At 46.8% G+C, this 20,457-nt stretch overlaps 1 protein-coding gene across 3 annotated transcripts in view; it reads left to right on the top strand.

The window, feature by feature from the left end:
* Window positions 1-20,457, top strand: part of MTA1 (metastasis associated 1) — a 721,937-nt gene that overhangs the window by 379,759 nt on the left and 321,721 nt on the right. For all 3 annotated transcript variants that reach the window (XM_086937146.1, XM_086937145.1, XM_086937147.1), the window contains exon 8: window positions 6,440-6,539. In XM_086937146.1, coding sequence (XP_086793272.1) covers window positions 6,440-6,539 — 100 coding nt within the window. The remainder of the gene's footprint in view (window positions 1-6,439; window positions 6,540-20,457) is intronic.

Here is a 20,457-nt window from a genome sequence, read left to right as displayed (position 1 = left end):
CCCTGACACTGCTCCATAGGCCATGAGGATGTCCAGTAGGACCTCCTGGGACTCAGTCGGCAAACTGCGCTTCTGATCTTCAGCTGGGAAGTGTAGCAGGCCTGCCTAGCATACTATGTATGTGAGTACAGTCAATGTGGGTATCCCTTCGGGCAGCTGGGCTCGTTTTTACCACTTTCCCCAAGTTAGTGGACGTGCACTGCACAGTGGCACCCACACTGATGCCATATGTGAACAAGAGGTCCCATGGGACCTCGTTTGGCCACATATAGTACTGCATGCATTGCTATTTATAAAGCCAATAACTCCAACTTTGCAGGGTGCAGTACCATATGTGGCCAAAAGAGGACCCATAGGATCTCTTTTGGCCACATATGATACTGCATCCTGAAACATGGCTTGGTAATAAACATTGGCATTTTTAATGCCAATAACTCCAAAACTTCAGCAAATGCGAGATCGACCAATGCAATAGGCCTCACATTTGGTAAAGTTAGAGCTGTTGGTGTTGAAAATGCCAGTGTTTTTACTTAGCTTTTTTATCCCATTGGTAAAAGTGCTATGCAAATATAATAACTACACTGCAAATAAATAAGTAATTAAAAAACATTATTTTCAACGCCAACAGCTCAAACTTTAACAAATGCGAAACCTATTGCATTGCAAATGCTTGTTTAAATAATCAGTAGCAAGTCTGAATTTAATGTGCAGCTGGAGGCCATTATGATACTCTGAGACTGTCACATATATGAATTTGGCTCAGTTGACCGAGAGGCGTGGGGCCTTGCCTTAAGCTTGCATTATCTGTGTCAGCCTGGAGACAGAGAATTCAGGAACATATACATAGATCAGAATTTAGTCTGCATACAGGGATATCCCATCTTTCCTCTGTTTCGCCCGTCTATTTCCCTGTAACTGAGCGTCTCTCTTGATCAGCTCAGCCAGTGGTTAAATAGTGAGTGCAAAGAGGGGATGTAATGGGGGCAGCCTTAGCGCATGCATGGTACAAAGTTAAAGGGGCGAGGAGAGAATGCCTTTTCCTTTAACTTGTGCCATTCCATAAGGATGATGAATGACTTTTTTTGTAAAAGCTCAAATATGAGTGAGTATATATTGTTTTCCAGCTTAGAGCGGGTTAACCTGTAAAATGTTCATAAATACAATAGCGCAGTGATAATTAACTGTGCCGCACTTCAGGTTTAAGCAGAAATTTGTGAATAAGCTGCTTAAGGATAGCCGTAATGCCCTGTCTAAGTACTAGATGACAGTGTGTGTGAATTCAGGTCATGAATTCAGTTCCAATTTGGGATTGTAATGCAAAATAATTTAAAACTAAGCATGGAAACGTTTCAGTGTTTAAGAGATGGGCTCTGTTGCCTGTGTACATATATTGATTGGGTATATATGTTTTGGAGCATTGAAAAAGAGGTTTTCACCTCGAAACGCGTTGGTGGCTGTCTTGTTTTTTTTATTTGCAGTCAGTTTGTGGCTGCTCGGTCCATGCACTGACCACTTACAAAATTGCTGGTATAAAAGTGGCTTTTTTTACCAAAGCCATGTTGCACCCTTCATAATGCCTGCTGAGTCAAGCCAACCCAATTTTATGCCCATCACCCTAGTGCTGAAACTTGCCAGTTCAGGTTGTGGAGTAAACTGTACTCTGAGTGTGTACAGCAGCTAACTATCTCCAGGCTGTTCGGATCTATTTTCAACAGTATTTTCATTTAGTACCTCTGAAGTTGTTGCTTTAGTAGACTCTAGTACTAACAGAAGTATATAATAAAGCCTTTTAGCCCGCTGTAGCGGGCTATACCGGCTATTAAAGGCCCTCTCCAGCGTTAACAAGGGAGAGGGACTTTAATAGCCGGTATATCCTAGCTACGAAGGGCTATAAGGCTATTAGAACATTCTGTCATTAGAGGGCAGACTGTTCTTACAAATAAAACAAAGCTTTCAGGGAGTGCGAGGGGAATGAAATCCACTCAGGCTCCCTGAAGCCTTTGTTCACAGCCAGAGCTGTGGACAAAGAAACATTGGAATGTTGGAGCTCCGGGCTTATAGCAACCATGAAAAGCCCTAAGTACTCCATTGTTTTCAGTAGAGCTTCCAACATTCCAATGTTCTAATTGCCGGTATAGCCAGCTACGGACGGAGGGCTATAAGGCTATATTAGAACAATTTTGTGGAAAGATGGCACACCTTGATGATGTTGCAGATTGTGAAAGCCACTGCAGACAAAACATGCAGTGGGCCACGGGAAAGCACTCCGGCAGCATGGCACAGGTTTGTCGATAAGTGGATAAAAGTACTCCAATCAGTGGATAAAAGTACTCCAATCACTATTAAGGTGATTTTACAAATCTGAAGTGATGTAATGGAAATTGGGTGGAGAACACGGATATAGAGCTCACCAGATCAAAATGGTTTGATGTGTGAATAGGGTTGTACACTATCTTAACCCATTCCTTGAACATTCACTTAGCATTCCTCTCACCTCCTTTTGCCCCCACAGGTAAGGAGTAAATCATGTAGAAGAGACTAATATCTAAACTAACTCATCGAAAAAACTGTCTTCGAAACCCGTTTCTGAGAAGCTAAATGACAGATAATAAGATTTAGTGGAAACATAAACTAATTGAAATAGGTTGGTTGAAAAAAAAATGGAAAACCCCTAGAACAGTTACAAATAAAAATTTGCTGAAACACAAAGCTGTTTTAAAAAAGAAAAATACATTGTGGACCCCTGTGCGGATTCTAGTTATGTAACAGTTCAAATTAAAAATAAAGTAGAAGAAAAAGGTAGTGTATCAAAGGTGTAGAGGTAGGCAGTGTAGGCAAATGGTTAAAAGTAGGAATGAAGGCATGGAAATTACCTCCAGCCCCAAAAAAAAGAAAATAGGAGAGAACGGGGAAGGGGAAAACTAAACTAGCTTTAAATTTTTGGAGCGTCAATCCCCTCCAATTACAAATGGGTTAGCGTGTTTGGGAGTAAGGTGCCGGAAAATAACAGGGAAAGTGGTTTGGAGGTTAACCCCCTTTTGAAATAAGTTTACAATTTTTTTTTATTATGGAAGGAATGAGGGGGAAATGTAAAATTGTCTATATAAACCTCGTAGGCTGGACGAAGTGCAGATTATCCCTCATTCTCTAAAATGGGCTTGGAGGATCTAGTACTTAAAATTTCTAGTATAGAACATCCGCACTTCTCTTCGGCTCCAGCTTCACAATGATCTATTTTATCAACAGGGCAAGGATTCTCCACTAGAACCTCTGTAACCTGCACCTTCATGAATGAGACCGACTAAGAGGCTTCAACCTTCGGGATAATGTGGTGGATGTTATTCTGACTAGCTGCCACTCTTTTGCCAAGACAGTATATTCTGGCCTCTAGGCTCATTTTGTTTTGTGAGGGTGAGGCAAGGCAAGTTGACCCTTTATAAAGTTGTGATGTGCTATTGTGTGTTCTTGAAGACTGGCATGGTTAAACGTTAGAGAACCTGATCTGCCTTTGTGTGGCTGATCAACACTCGCTATTAAAATCCCCTGTAATGATGTGCTCCTTAAAAATGGTTGTCACATTTCCCTTGGTGCAGTTTATTATGCTGCTATGGGATCCAAGTCCGTTCTTAACCTTTCTGCCATTTGAGCTTTTTCACAGCTGTACTCTTAAGGTCCTTACATTAAGAAATGTTTCTTGTTGCAGACACGTCTGTTTGCCTTTTATGCGAACTTAAGGCTCTGTCAGTTCACCCTCCATATATAACCTTTTTCCCAGACGCGCTAGTGTTTGAGTGCCTCCTTTATTCCAGCAGTGGTGTTGCCATTTTTTGTGGGGCAGTCAGTTACATTTCCTTCCCTCCTTCTCCATCCATATAATGAAGAGGAAAGGTACAAGGTGGGACTCGTGGTTTGCCCTTAGTTTCTCTATTGACAGGACTAAGGAGCATTGTGTTGATCAAATCTTTGTTTGGCTCACTAGAGCAAATAAAAGCATAGCAGTCCACAAGTACAAGTGGACTTCCTCGCTTGATTGTCCTTTGTATCAAGGTGTACTATGCGCTGGCCAAAAACGCTCCTTATTCCAAGAACACTCCACTAAACCAAAGGCAACTCCGGCTCTGACTAGCGATGCTCCTATTTTGGACTTCTATCAAGCCATTGTTTGTGCCTCCGTCGATACATTCACTAGGAACTAATGCAGCGAATTGCATTCTGTAGTCCTGCAGGACTTCCTAGTGTTTAGTCCATCCCTTAGGCTCACCTTCAAGTTCGGGAAGGGAAGGTTGCTTTGGGATGGATTCATAAGGTGAGTCATCTGGGGGTAGATTTTCTACTTTGAGTAACTTACCTACCTTTACTTAAGCCTTTCTCGTGGGTTGTCTACCTGCATATTCCCCACTGCCCTCCTCCCTGTTCGATGGAGTCTACTGGAATTGACTCGATTCGAAGATTGATATTGCTCTCGGCCTGCTATCAATAAGTTGCAAATCATTCTTTGTCTGATAGCATGGAGAATGATGATGGGAATTGATGCCCATGCACATGAACGGTGCTTATATATTGCGACTGATGCTGGTGATACCGCCTATCAGCAGGGGAGCTATGAATGCTTTTCCAAATTCAGTCTGGAGCCTTAAAGGTCTCACAAGGTAAGAATTCTATAGGGTAAGTAGAATATCCACCAGAAAGAGTGTTATCTAATGTTGGAAAAAAATCAATTCTTCTAGAGGGATGTTTCATGAACTATATCAGACTACCGAAATGCTTGATCAGACAGGCCTGTGGTCTCCCAATGAAGTATGAGCGGGGTAAGGCAGCTACCACTGCTTTATTAAGAAACCTAGGGCCCGATATGAGTAATCCCAGATTACCGATTCTTAAATACCGAATCATACCGATTCGGTATTTAAGAACTGGCAATCGGGATGTAGGTAATTTTACCGATTTTAATTACCGAATCGGTATGATTCGGTAATTACCGAATCGGTATTTACCGATTCGGTAATTGCCATTTATTCCTATGGGCCTGGAGGCCCATAGGAATGAATGTCAATTACCGAATCGGTAAATACCGATTCGGTAATTGGGGGAAACATAGAAGGGTGGCAGGGTGTCACTTTGACACCCTGTTGCACCCCTCAATTGTGCATGGGTACACATGTTGCAGACATACATGCCCTTAGGGCATGTATGTCTGCCACATGGCACTGTTTTAAAAGCAAAAAAAATGCTTTTTAAAGGGTTTTCATTATTTACCACCAACTCCTAGTTGGTGGTAAATAACGAATTCTTAAATCCCTGTAGCACTGATTACAGTGCTACCTACATGTCAAAATACAGATTTGGTAATTTTACCGAATCGGTAAAATTACCGAATCTGTATTTTAACATGCCCCTACATCCCACACTCCAAATACCGGCCTGTAACGGCCAAAATCGGCCGTTACCGACCGGTATTTGCCTTCCTACATCTGGCCCTCAGTCAGTGTGAATATATTTGAAGCAGCCACTTGGAGATACTATTCCTTCATGACACTTCTGTCTTGATTTGAATTCCAGAGCTTTTGTCAAGGTTTTCTTAGTAATTCTATGTGGGTAACGTGAATACCTGTTCTCCTTTCTGTATTGGGATGGACGTGCTATTCTATTCATTTCTCATTCTATTAATAAAGATTTTCAGGGGTAAAGTAAAACTTATTTGCCTGTAATTCTAGTTTTCCTTCAGGAGAAGTGTGGCTCACTGGTTAGAGCAGGCAGACCCTGAAGCCGAGATCAGACCCGGGACCAGGGTTCAATTCCCGACGCGGCAGGGTCTTGAGCTCAAATGTCCACGGACTCGATAATTCTCGCTTCGGTGCCTGACCTAATCATGGGTTCACACTCTGCAACTCTGGGCATTAAGCTTGCTTAATCTCCACAACGCCCCCCCCCCCGCGGCGGGATGCCTGGCTTTCACCTTGGGGATGCCCTGTAGGGGCTATCTAACAGGGAAAAGCCAGGACGGGTTCCCAAGGCAAGCGCCGAGATACCTCCCCAGGTGATCGAGCGCTATATAAGAACATACAAAAAAAAAAAAGGAAGACCTCCTTTAAATCCAAAACAACCTTTGAGTAGAGTGTGAGAAATTGTTTATTAATGCTCAGTATTACACATTCCCTTAAATTGTTCCAAGACACTACACTTGGGTGCTACTGTTCAGTGCTTACAATGTTAATGAAGATTTTCCTATGAGGGCAATTATGATTACAGGTAAGATAACTTTTTTAATGTGTAAATTTGGAAAGTTCATAGTGAATCTGCAAACTGGTATTTGCATCAGTTTGTCATTATAAATGCAAATGAAGGACATAAATGCACGTAGACAGCTGTAGTGACTGTTTGTCAATACATTTGTGTTAATTGGCTCGTGCAAAATTAATTTTTTTAAATTATTTTCCAGCTCAGTTGGTACATTTGCCCGTGCGTTAGACTGCAGCAGTTCCGTCAGACAACCAAGCTTGCATATGAGTGCTGCAGCGGCCTCAAGGGACATCACACTGGTAAGAATTGTAGTTCACAATATCTACAACAATTTTATGTTGAAAACACACAAAATGATAATTCCCAAGTCTGTCGTAATACCTGATGGAATCTCTAAGAAACTCCTCTTTGTGTATGGTCACCCTTCAAGTTTTAAACTGATGCTGCTGCTATTTTGACTCAGAGTGCACTGAGGCCTACTAACAAGATCATCATGCCTGTGCTCTGACCATTTAATCTGTATGTTTGAATGGAGTAGACCTATTTGACACAAGCTAGCTCACGTGTAGGAAAGTACCCCTTTTCGCATAGTTGCCCCCCACCTTTTGCCTAATGTTGATGGATGTTGACTGAGTGTGCCCTGGGTTCCTGCCAAGCAGTTCTTTCCCTAAACTGTACTGCTGCAAAACCCAATTGGCAACTCTCTGGACACATGTAAGTCCCTTGTAAAAGTTACCCTAGGCACCAAGGGCACTTTGACCAGCGAAGGCATCTAAGGGCTGCAGCATTTATTGTGCCACCCTTGATGGCCCTGTACCTTTAAACAGACACACTGCCATTGCAGGCTGCTTGTTTTGATGCAGAGCAAAGTGAAGAGACGACATGGCACACATCCTTGTGTGCCATACCTACAATCCGCTGCCCTGGTAAGCCACCCTTTTAGCTGGGTTGCTCTATACCAGTGGAGAGGGTACTGGTGTATGAGCCTGTACCCCTACAGTGTCTGAGTCAATTCCTAGACATTGTAGGTATAGTAATGCCATAAAAAGTATATGATATGGGAGTTTGTCATTACGAAGTCCACAGCACCATAAGGGATATACTGAAAACTGGGCAGTTTGGTATCAAACTTCTCAGCACATTGAACCCACACAGATGCCAGTGTGGGATTTAATGAAAAATGCACCCGCAGAGCATCTTAGAGATGCCCCCTGAAAAACGACCTAACTCTAGTGTCCTGGCTGAGCAGCTGCTCGTCAGCTGCCATCACCAGACAGGTTCCTGGACCCCTGGGTCGAGAGCCTGGCACTCTCGTTGTCCTGAAACAAAGCACATCTTTGGTCGAGGTGCCACGCTTCCTCCCCCATGTTGGGCAGGGTCTACGAAGGGGATGCTTCAAATGCTTGCCTCCTTAGTGAGCTACCCCAGCCATTTGCTGCTCCCAGCAACTGGCGTCCCCAATTTCTGACCCCCACTTTGGGCGGGCGAATCGTCGGGAAAACAATGTTAGGAGAAGAGGTGTGCCCACATTTGCTAATCCCACCACTCGGGGGGGGGGGCGATATGAAGCACACCTCTCAGTCCCTGCCATCTTGCAGATGTGGGGGACCCAGCCAACCAGAGTGAGGCTTATGCCCCCCTCCCACTGGAGGGTGGCATAATAGGGGTGTACCCACTCCAGGGAAGAGACACATTCGTCCCGGCCTATACCTACCTGTAACCCCCCTAAATTTAGTGGCAACCCTGAACCTTGCCTCCTCAGACAAGAAGAAAGAAGAGTAAGGACTGAAGAAGTCGTTCTGAACGAAGAGGAGGTGGACATCAACTGACTTGGCCATAGCCCTACCGACCTGTCCCGACCTCAACCTGCTCCAGCGAGCTCCCGTTGTGTTCTGCAGCCAGCAGCCCCCAAGAACCCTGAGGACCTGCTCTGCCTGCCTTTAAAAGGGTGGTAGTGAGAGGCTGTAGGCTTCGTTTTGGTAATGCAGGTTTTTGTTTTCACATACAGCTTTTTACGGCGGAATGTCAATCTTTCCCGGGCGAACTCTGAGGGATCCGTGGTGAGGCTGTCTCGGTTGTATTCCGCCTGTCTTGGTAGCCCCCTCCTGGCAGTTCCTTGGAGCCCTCTCTCGACGTGGCCGTGTAGGAAACACAAACAGAAGGACCGTTAAACTCACTTCCTCATACCGTGTCAATCCCGAGGAGAGCCGGGGAAGTGAGGGACACCGCTGACTGGTGCTATATACGGCAGGCAATAGTGGAGGTTTCGTGGTGGGGAAAGCGTGAAGGGGAAAGGAGGTAGACAAGGGTGACGGGTTCAGGTATATTTATTCTATGTACAGCTATGTACATCCGGGTGTAATGTAACAGCAGTATTTCCAGTATTATGGCGGTACTGAACTCCTCCTCCCCACCCAACTTGAAAGCTTCTGCCGTACCTGCTTTAGCCACACTCCTCCCTCGGGAGTGTGGCACGGTGAAGCGTGGATCCGTTGACCTCCTGGCTCGTCTGCTTCTCCTCCTTTCTTGTACCGTCCTCCGTTCTCGTCTTCTCCCGCACTCCTCACTCCGTCTCCTCGGGTGTCGTCACACGCCGACTGGTGTTCTTCCTGGTCTTTACCCACTGCCGCGAGGTCCACGTCACGCTGGGGTGGTTCTTGGTTTGTAGTACACGCCCACTTAAAGGCGCTGCTTGGAATTCTCTCCCTTTGCGGTAGTGGTTGCCAAGGTTCCTGGGAGTCCTGACGAGAAGGACGGGAGGAATCCATGAGCCACCATTCAACCCCTGCGTCCAGTGTTTCCACTCGCTCGTGGCGGTGTACCTCGTTACTCTTCCCAAATCAGACTTTGTTTCCCGTGAGCACCCGATTTACTCACTCACAGATTCTGGCTTTGGCCAAATCCGCGGGTCTGCACCCGATGCCCACGGGACAAGTTCGAGTGGCCCAACACCACGAGGAGGTCTCTCGACGATCCTTACCTAGGATATGGTGATCCCTGACCTGCCTCAAGTCTGACGCCTGCTGCCCCTTTCTGGACCGAGTCGGTGAGAGAAACCAGACGTCAAAAGACACCCCTGCACCCAACACCCCACAGCCTTGGGTGGCCCAACCTATCGTCGTGACATCCCAGCTTACCTCTCCAACTGGTGGTCGCCTCCAGAAGGGCTTCGTCGCTGAGCCTGCAGTGTTTTTGTAACCGGAGAATCCCTATTGAAAACTGTGTTGTTGTGGGTGCGCCTTGTGTGCTAAACCAGATCCCCCTTTGCCATGAGCTGAAGTCCAGGAGCTTTGCTCCCACAACCTTGTGGCCTGCTCGTGAGCAGCCACCAACCGGAAGTCCCCCCATTAGATAACATTGGGCCTAAGCACTCTGCACCAGGCCATCCTAGTGCTGCATGCACCCGGCCACCCTAGTGCTGCTGAGGGTGCTTTGAGAGTGCATTCTTAACCCTGGTGGAACCCTGGTTCTAACTGCAGAAAACCAACTCCAAACCTAAGTACTTACCGTTAAGTCGATAACATTGTTTTCTCCCATAGGATTGCATTGACTGATTTCTTGTGAAAATTGTTGTGTGTGGAGTTAATTTGTATGAAACCTTGAGAAACTGCATATGTACAAAAACTGAATAACATAACTTTTGTCTAGGAAATGTCCCAGTGTAATATCTATTTACAACAAGGGGTGGTGAGGGACAGAGTCTCTGAATTAAACAGAATACTCTCACCCAGTCAAGAGATCAGGGCTAGATCCAACACCGTTTTTTAGCTCACTGCACCATCCCAGTTTCAGAACCTGGCTGTATGCAAATTAGTCTGTTCCTGTCCCAGTGCATGATGGGAACAGGGCAAACCAAACTACAAAAGCCAATTCTTACACTGGGAAGGAAACAAGCTACCGGGGACCGGTTTCTGGCATTTCAGCCTCTTCGGCCCGGCTTGCTTGAATCCTGATGGTGCAATGAGCAAGGGACTCACATCTGAGTATACCCTTCCACGCTTAGGGTGGACAAAAATATTTACAACAAGGGGTGGTGAGGGACAGAGTCTCTGAATTAAACAGAATACTCTCACCCAGTCAAGAGATCAGGGCTAGATCCAACACCGTTTTTTAGCTCACTGCACCATCCCAGTTTCAGAACCTGGCTGTATGCAAATTAGTCTGTTCCTGTCCCAGTGCATGATGGGAACAGGGCAAACCAAACTACAAAAGCCAATTCTTACACTGGGAAGGAAACAAGCTACCGGGGACCGGTTTCTGGCATTTCAGCCTCTTCGGCCCGGCTTGCTTGAATCCTGATGGTGCAATGAGCAAGGGACTCACATCTGAGTATACCCTTCCACGCTTAGGGTGGACAAAAATATTTACAACAAGGGGTGGTGAGGGACAGAGTCTCTGAATTAAACAGAATACTCTCACCCAGTCAAGAGATCAGGGCTAGATCCAACACCGTTTTTTAGCTCACTGCACCATCCCAGTTTCAGAACCTGGCTGTATGCAAATTAGTCTGTTCCTGTCCCAGTGCATGATGGGAACAGGGCAAACCAAACTACAAAAGCCAATTCTTACACTGGGAAGGAAACAAGCTACCGGGGACCGGTTTCTGGCATTTCAGCCTCTTCGGCCTGGCCCTGATCTTTCGACTGGGTAAGAGTGGTCTGCTCAATTCAGACACTCTGTTCATCACCACCCCCTTTTGTAAATCGATTTTGGCCACTACAGGTGTGGCAGGGTATACTCAGACATGAGTCCCTTTCTCACTGCTCCATCAGGATTCAAGCAAGCCGGGCCGAAGAGGCTGAAATGCCAGAAACCGGTCCCCGGTAGCTTGTCTCCTTTCTGGTAAAGAATTGGCTTGGTAGTTTAGTCTGCCCTGTTCCCATGATGCACTGGGCCAGGGACAGACTGATTTGCATATAGCCATGTTCTGAGCTGGGATGGGGCAGTGAGATAAATAACGGTGATGGATCAAGCCCTGATCTTTCGACTGGGTAAGAGTGGTCTGCTCAATTCAGACACTCTGTTCATCACCACCCCCTTTTGTAAATCGATTTTGGCCACTACAGGTGTGGCAGGGTATACTCAGACATGAGTCCCTTTCTCACTGCTCCATCAGGATTCAAGCAAGCCGGGCCGAAGAGGCTGAAATGCCAGAAACCGGTCCCCGGTAGCTTGTCTCCTTTCTGGTAAAGAATTGGCTTGGTAGTTTAGTCTGCCCTGTTCCCATGATGCACTGGGCCAGGGACAGACTGATTTGCATATAGCCATGTTCTGAGCTGGGATGGGGCAGTGAGATAAATAACGGTGATGGATCAAGCCCTGATCTTTCGACTGGGTAAGAGTGGTCTGCTCAATTCAGACACTCTGTTCATCACCACCCCCTTTTGTAAATCGATTTTGGCCACTACAGGTGTGGCAGGGTATACTCAGACATGAGTCCCTTTCTCACTGCTCCATCAGGATTCAAGCAAGCCGGGCCGAAGAGGCTGAAATGCCAGAAACCGGTCCCCGGTAGCTTGTCTCCTTTCTGGTAAAGAATTGGCTTGGTAGTTTAGTCTGCCCTGTTCCCATGATGCACTGGGCCAGGGACAGACTGATTTGCATATAGCCATGTTCTGAGCTGGGATGGGGCAGTGAGATAAATAACGGTGATGGATCAAGCCCTGATCTTTCGACTGGGTAAGAGTGGTCTGCTCAATTCAGACACTCTGTTCATCACCACCCCCTTTTGTAAATCGATTTTGGCCACTACAGGTGTGGCAGGGTATACTCAGACATGAGTCCCTTTCTCACTGCTCCATCAGGATTCAAGCAAGCCGGGCCGAAGAGGCTGAAATGCCAGAAACCGGTCCCCGGTAGCTTGTCTCCTTTCTGGTAAAGAATTGGCTTGGTAGTTTAGTCTGCCCTGTTCCCATGATGCACTGGGCCAGGGACAGACTGATTTGCATATAGCCATGTTCTGAGCTGGGATGGGGCAGTGAGATAAATAACGGTGATGGATCAAGCCCTGATCTTTCGACTGGGTAAGAGTGGTCTGCTCAATTCAGACACTCTGTTCATCACCACCCCCTTTTGTAAATCGATTTTGGCCACTACAGGTGTGGCAGGGTATACTCAGACATGAGTCCCTTTCTCACTGCTCCATCAGGATTCAAGCAAGCCGGGCCGAAGAGGCTGAAATGCCAGAAACCGGTCCCCGGTAGCTTGTCTCCTTTCTGGTAAAGAATTGGCTTGGTAGTTTAGTCTGCCCTGTTCCCATGATGCACTGGGCCAGGGACAGACTGATTTGCATATAGCCATGTTCTGAGCTGGGATGGGGCAGTGAGATAAATAACGGTGATGGATCAAGCCCTGATCTTTCGACTGGGTAAGAGTGGTCTGCTCAATTCAGACACTCTGTTCATCACCACCCCCTTTTGTAAATCGATTTTGGCCACTACAGGTGTGGCAGGGTATACTCAGACATGAGTCCCTTTCTCACTGCTCCATCAGGATTCAAGCAAGCCGGGCCGAAGAGGCTGAAATGCCAGAAACCGGTCCCCGGTAGCTTGTCTCCTTTCTGGTAAAGAATTGGCTTGGTAGTTTAGTCTGCCCTGTTCCCATGATGCACTGGGCCAGGGACAGACTGATTTGCATATAGCCATGTTCTGAGCTGGGATGGGGCAGTGAGATAAATAACGGTGATGGATCAAGCCCTGATCTTTCGACTGGGTAAGAGTGGTCTGCTCAATTCAGACACTCTGTTCATCACCACCCCCTTTTGTAAATCGATTTTGGCCACTACAGGTGTGGCAGGGTATACTCAGACATGAGTCCCTTTCTCACTGCTCCATCAGGATTCAAGCAAGCCGGGCCGAAGAGGCTGAAATGCCAGAAACCGGTCCCCAGTAGCTTGTCTCCTTTCTGGTAAAGAATTGGCTTGGTAGTTTAGTCTGCCCTGTTCCCATGATGCACTGGGCCAGGGACAGACTGATTTGCATATAGCCATGTTCTGAGCTGGGATGGGGCAGTGAGATAAATAACGGTGATGGATCAAGCCCTGATCTTTCGACTGGGTAAGAGTGGTCTGCTCAATTCAGACACTCTGTTCATCACCACCCCCTTTTGTAAACCAGTGTAATATCTAGGCATGTCTCTCTGAGTAGCAAAAGTAATCTGAAAAGTAATTCAAACTTTTGTAAACAAATGACTTACCTGTAAGCCAATACAACTACATTCAAACTGCATTTAAATTGTATTTCACTGCATAATTCTTGCAAAGTATTATTATACTTACCTGTACCAGGCCTAGCTTGGTTCTAGAAATAAAATATAACGAAATAATAATTTTATACAAACAAAATTGGTCTGAGTTCAGTCTTTCAATGTGTGACATCATTTCTTGCCTGAGTGTGTACAATACATGCTTAACACTACCCTATGTATGATAAAGCCCTACTGCTCGCCCACACTACCACAAATTGAGAGTAAGGTATTATCTACTTTTACCTCTGTCTACCTTTGGGGTTCCACTGGACTCTCTGTATACTATACCAAAGTAAGGTATAGTTTGTACAGACTACAACAACAAAGAAGCTTGAAGGTCTGGAAAAATGAGTAAAAGAGGTAGCCACAAAGAAGAGTCACACACCACAGTCACGACTAACGGTGAGAGACCATCGGATGTAAAGAAGTCCTATCAGCCCACCCATGTGGCGGAACATCGTCATCTAGGACCTTGTCAACAGGTTCTCGTATGGCCAAATACAAAGGTAGTGGTTTGGTACCAATAGATCCTGATTCCGAAAAAAGATGTGTCCTCGCCACAAGTGGTGCTGATAAGGTGCAGTGCTCAAAAGGATACGTTATAGTGATTTAAAATGACGGTCAAGGTAAAAAAATATGTTTAATGGTATCTACCAAGACGTCAAATATAAAAACAGTGTGATGACAGTGTGAAAATATCACTGTACAGTAAGCTTGTGAAAATTAGGCCAACATGTTTCTGCCGTTATGGTATCAGTTTACCGGCATTCTTCAGGGCCTGGCTGAATTTTTAGCCACTGCAACATCCACCATAGTAAGTGTGAAATAATAATCTTATAATCAGAAAAACATAATTATCGTAGAAAATGAATGGTGTGGCCTGATAGACCACCCTACCGTTTCATCGTAAGTAACTAGGTAACGAGGAGTCCTTTCCTGTAAACATCAGAAAGAATTATTTTATCAACAATGAAATAACATGGATTTTGATAGTTATAGTTTGTACAGAGCCTGCTTCCTACAACGATCATAATTTTTTTTAAATAGTGCTTAACGGCTATCTATAAGCGATGTAATTAACAGGCGCTAGTAGTACCCATGTAATTGCATTGAATTAACTTCAGCAGAATATGAACCGTGAGCCCCAGCTCTGATGAAGGTGTGTTTGAAGGAAGTCATCTTGGTGACTTGGTTACTGATCTGCTCAAATTAAGCATGTTTTTAAACTTTTTGCATGTTTTAGGTGCTAGTTCTCAGAAGCGCTTCAAATCATACAAACACTATATGAACCCCAGCACTGAAGAAACATTCTTTTTTTTATTTTTATTTTTTAAATTTTTGAAAACCTTTATTGTGCATGAAGTAAATAACAAATACGGGCCTACAACCTTCCGGCCGGCCACGAACTCTCATATAGCACTATAGCATGCAATATGGCGACACAGTAATGCAGCAGAACAGGGTTATTAAGCAGAAATCAAACTGGAGAACGCCGCAATACTGTGACACAGGAGGAATGAAGGCTAAATTTTAATTTTTTTTGTGCAACTATTGAGTTCAGGTCGTGGTGTTCCGTACTCGTAAAATAGGAAGTAAGAGCAAGGCCCATGCAGGTGGGACACAACATAGTCTACAGTGTCTAATCAATTCACTTATCGATAAGCAAGTCCCGACCAGGCAGGATGGCTTCACATTATCCACGCTACCGGGTAGCACTCTACATCCCCTTCGTATCTCCGCAGCCACCCATCACCCAGTATGCCTGAACATGGGCCAAGAGAGGTAAAATTATAAAAGAGACAAAAAATAGGTCCCATAGAAACTAACAAAAATGAAATATAACCCCCCACCCTACACACATGCAGAGGCTATGGCCTACCACCCCCCCCTAGCAGCGTGCCTGTCGCCCTATAAACCCGAAATACAGCAAGAGAAGAAAAGACGGAAGAAAAAGGGAAGAAACAGCAAGAAAAATGTAGAAAAAGGAAAAAAGAAAGCGATAAGAAATGAAATTTTCACTCTTGAGTATAGGGAGGAAGAAAAGAACAAGCTGATCTACCACTCCCCAAAGAAGGAGGCGGGGAGGAGCCCACACAGTAACCGATCTCCCGGACTCCCAGCCACTTGCAACCCCTACGCCGTGCGAAACAATTGGTCAGCGCCATGCGGAAGGGGAGGAACAATTCTAATGGAACAGGCAGAGAAAGCCAGGAGCAGTCCCAACCTAGTCCCCGCCCGCCCAAGCATCCATCACACTAAGTAAGACCTAGCCCTGGCCCGATCTGGGACGTCCCCCTGCGCCCGCCCCTCCAGGGAAGCCAGCAATTACGAGAAGAAAGGGAGAGCCCACCCCCACAAGAACAAAGGGACAAAATGGCCACACTCGGCAGTAGAGAAAAGACCGAGGACTGAGTAAAAGTCGCCAGTCCCAACCAGAGTCAACACTTCAGTAAATCAGCATGACGAAAGCCACAGTACCACATATCACGGGAGATAACAATGTCCCCAAAAGGTAGGCACAGTCAGGCAGGATAGGCAAATACTGCATCATCAGCCCCTGGAACTCCGTGGGCGAAGTTGCGCTCCGTGTTGGGGAGAGAGACATTGTAGCAGTACACAGGCGGGAATAATGCAGCTCGCTCTTCCTGACATCGCGAAGCTGCTGATTAGTTCCACACGTCCCCGGCAACAATGTTTCACTGACCGGGATTAGCGGAGGCTGTTTAGTAGAGCAGGGAGAGAGGATGGGCAGAGTGTATTCCGAACCAGACAGGCAGCCATCAATCTTCTCCTCCAGCTGCAGCAAACACGAGCGCCATTCACCCCGCAGTCTAGTCAGAGCCAGGAAGACAGAGGCAAGGGTAATTTGAGCGCGTTCCTCCAGTACCTCCGTGGTTTGAGACGTTTCAGTCAAGTCAGCTCCCCAACTAGGTGCAAGCCGGAGAGTTCGAGCAGGAGCCAGGGCGCCATCCGCCATTATCACAGACGAGCCGGCCGTCATGGACTCACCACCGGAGCAAACAGTGATTTCAGGCAGAGCCGGCGCCAGGAGGAAATGGTCCGCTCTCTCGAAGCAGGATAGGTCCGCAGTCGCAGGCGGCATGCAGTGGGGGGGGCTCTCCGCCGATCGGCACAGGAGAGGCGAGGCAGTGAGGGAGTCACGGCTGCTGAGGCGCCCCCGGCATACGATAAACAATGGGTGGTACCCTGCCGCGTTTCGCCGTGGAAAGGAGCAAGTCAGGCTTACAATCGGCCGGCAGTCCCAGTCACCCGAGTGCCCAATGTAGTGGCCAGTTTTCCAGTCGGTCAGCCCAGGATGACGGCGCCGCTCCGAGGTAATCGGCCCCTGTAGCCACGGCAGTCCCAGGCGGCGCTGTGTGTAGCAGGTCCCGGGTCCAGGGCTAGGGTCGTCCCCTGCGTGGCTCTCGACGTTTCTCAGGCTGCCGGGCAGTTAGAGACACCGGAGGGACACCTCCGGAATCAGAAAACTTCCCCAGTCACTCCGCCGGTACGCAGGTACAGGATAGGAAGCAGGATTATTGTGCGGGAGACAAGGGCTCAGGGAGCCGGGAGATCACACGTCCGTCTCCGCGGCCATCTTGGCTCCTCCCCTGAAGAAACATTCTTATTTTATTTGAATTTTTTTTAGAGTTTTATATAGCTCAAACTTGAGCCGGTATCAGAGCGCTTTACATAGCACCAGTTGAGGGACATGCGGCACATTCATTTTTGTTAAGCACGGGGAGATTAAGTGATTTGCCCAGAATCACAGGATGTTCAGCGTCATTGCCGAGACTCAAACCCAGTTCTCCAGATTCGAGGTCGACCGCCCTAGCCATTAGGCCACCTCCTCTCCCCATTATTAAAGTCCCACAATCATGCTTCATTTTCTGACTTTACTAGGAATTCACATGTTTTTTAAAGTTGTGTTTGCTACAGTGATTATTCTCCGAAATTATGTCACTGGCCCTCAGAAAGAAAGCAGTGATGGGGAACTCGGGTCCCCGACAGTCTAAGGTAATGTTTCATCAGGCCCAGGGACACGACGCACGCTACATACCCTTGTGTTCGAGGCATATGAGCTGCAGATCTTACACTGTGCATTAGATCGCCACCTGGTGTTGGGCTCGGATGATTGCATGGTGTTGTCATCTTGGAAGAAGTATTTGTAGTCACGAGATAGGTGACTCCTCCCTTGGATGATAGTGCGCATGGGCTTCGGCTCCAACCTTAGATTGTTTATTTCGCCACTGGTTTGGGATGAAAATGTTCCGCTCCGGTTCGAAATCTACTTTTCAAGTACTTCGCCGCGAAAAAATGTATTCAAACTACTTTCGATATCGACAAACATCGTCTTATTTATTTTATTTATTTATTCAAAGTTTTATATAGCGCGAACAAGATCCTTACAGATATCAGAGCGCTTCACAATGACAGGGTAGGGGCAGTGGGAATGAACAGAGGTAATGGGAGCAATGTAGTAGTCACTAACATGAAAGGATAATAATAAAATACATAAAACATATCAATATACAGTCAGGTGAACAGGTAATAAAACGGCACAAGTCATTGATCCCAATTACAGAGGTGTTCAGGTACACCTTGGGTGTGTGGCAGGCTTATACCAGTGTTTTAGTATAGAGAGCGCACTGAGTGAGGGCATCGGGAGGGTGAATCAGTGACCCAATGTGTCTCATATATTGGTCGGTAGGAAGAAAGTAGCGTAGTAGTGTCACCATCAAGTAGAGGTATAGTGCCAAAGGACAAGGTGAGCATTGATACAAGGCAATGTAGAGTCTCTGATCCACCACCTATAAGGTTCAGGAGATCTTGGCCAGAAGGATGGTTTTCACCTCTTTCTTGAAGAGTGCAGCGGAGGAGATACGCCTAGTTTCAGGCGGGAGCGCATTCCAGATCCTGGGTGCCATTCCTGAGAAGGAGCGCTTGTAGGTTTTCTCTTTCCTGAATCTACGGGGTTTCAGGAGTAGATTTTTTGAGCTTCTATTGGACCTCGAACCTCCTGATATGGACAATTTTTGAGCGAGGTAGTTGGGTGCATTGTGGTGCACGGCCGCGTGTGTCATAACTGCAATTTTTAGTTGTATTCTGGCTTCAAAAGGCAGCCATTTTAGGGACTTTAAATCTGGGGAAATATGCGAATGTTTTCTTGAGCCAGTAATGAGTCTTGCGGCAGCGTTCAGGGAGGCTCTTAAGGGTGCTGTTGTGGATAGCGGGAGTCCGCTGAGGGTCACAATTCCGTAGTCGATTCGAGGGATGACTAACGCTTGTACAGCAGTTTGGAAGTCTTCAGTCGGGAGGAAGGGTTTGATTTTCCTCAGTGTGTTGATTTGGAAATTAGCTGCTTTTGTGGCTTTGCTGATGTGTTGCTGCATGTTGAGCTTGGCGTCCAGTGTGATGCCTAGGGATTTCGCTGAGTCCACGATGGTGGGTTGGACATTGAGTGCTGTTAGGTTGTTGAGCCATGTTTGGGTGGTGGAAATTTTCGCCGGGGGTGAGATGAGAAGGAACTCAGTTTTCAGAGCATTTAGTTTGAGGTGATTATCGGCTAGCCAAGATTGAGTGTTAATAAGCGTGGAATTCAGATGTTTGATATCTTCCGGAGATTGAAGCTCTTGACTCCATCAGCTTGATTCCGGTCGTCAACACGGGCCAATGGGCCTATCCACGCCGTGAGGCCTACACCTCATGGAAAGAATGCCATTCAAAAGATGCCCCAACTGTGGAGCAAAGTTCCCACACAGTGACAATCACGTGGTGTGTAACCTGTGCTTATCGCCAGAACACGACGAATCCAGCTGCAGAGCCTGTTCGTCCTTTCGATCCAAGGAAACCATTCGAGATCGGAGGGCCTGTCGACACGACATGCAGAGATCTGCCCCCGGAACCGGTGGATATCTTCGACGAAGAAGTTCCGCTCGTTCCTGAAGAAGATTCAGACAATCTCCAAATCGTATCAGAGGCAGATGACTTAGATGACTCCATACCATCCGGTCCGCGCGTGAGTACTACTGCCCCGGTCCTATACCCACCACCCAAATCGAAGGCAAAGGGCAACACTCCGCCTCTGGGGCCCAGTAGCGACCGAAAACACACTTCGAAAGCCCCGCCATCGAGTCTGGCTCCGAAAAAAATACTCAAGCCTTCCGCTAGCTCCTTACCAAGCAAGCCGCACGCGCCGATCCCACCAGCTCCCTCGGCACCGAAACCGAAAGAAGTCTCTGCTCCAAAACAGTTGACTTCTAAAGACAAAACTATGAAGCCAGCGTCTGACGCCTCGAAGCCGACGAGACCAGCTTCCACCCCAAAGCCAATATCTTCTGTACCGAAACCTAGAAGGCCTGATTCCGATGCGCTCAAGCCCTCGAAACAGCATACGACTCCGAAAACAACCCCTTCGGTGGCGAAATCTACGCCAAAGGACATAGTTACAACTCCTAAGGCTAAAGACAAGCAGCAACCACGCCCGGAAATGAAAAAATCGGCACCGGCAAAGGTTCCGCAAGGAGAAGAACTTTTTCAACCTGATCCTCTACAAAAGAAGATCTATATTGACCCAAAGACAGGTCATGTATCCACTACACCACACAGGAAAAGAAAATTAGACAGCACCTACACCTGCAGTGCCTGTCAAGAAGAAGGACTCTGCCACATCTCCTATGCACCCTTCTTCTCCTATACTTCCTTCTTCTTCATCTCCTATACTTCCTTCTCCTTCATCTCCTGTTCCTCCTAACAATTCACCTTAGAATTCTCCTGAACACTCTCCTCCTCATTCTTCTCCACATATACCTCAAAATGATGATGAGTATAGCATAGGGGAGGGGAAGACCCAGATGAGCCTTTTCCCTACCCTGTTGATGATCCAGATTGGGAGTACCCAAACCCACAGGATGTGCCAGATATTCCTGACCCACAGGCATACCCATCAAAACCTTCTCCCCCAGAAGACAA

The sequence above is a fragment of the Lissotriton vulgaris genome, chromosome 9, assembly GCF_964263255.1.
Source record: "Lissotriton vulgaris chromosome 9, aLisVul1.2, whole genome shotgun sequence".
NCBI lineage: Eukaryota > Metazoa > Chordata > Amphibia > Caudata > Salamandridae > Lissotriton > Lissotriton vulgaris.
The sequence above is the reverse complement of the archived record's forward strand: the minus strand, read 5'-3'. Positions and strand labels throughout refer to the sequence as shown.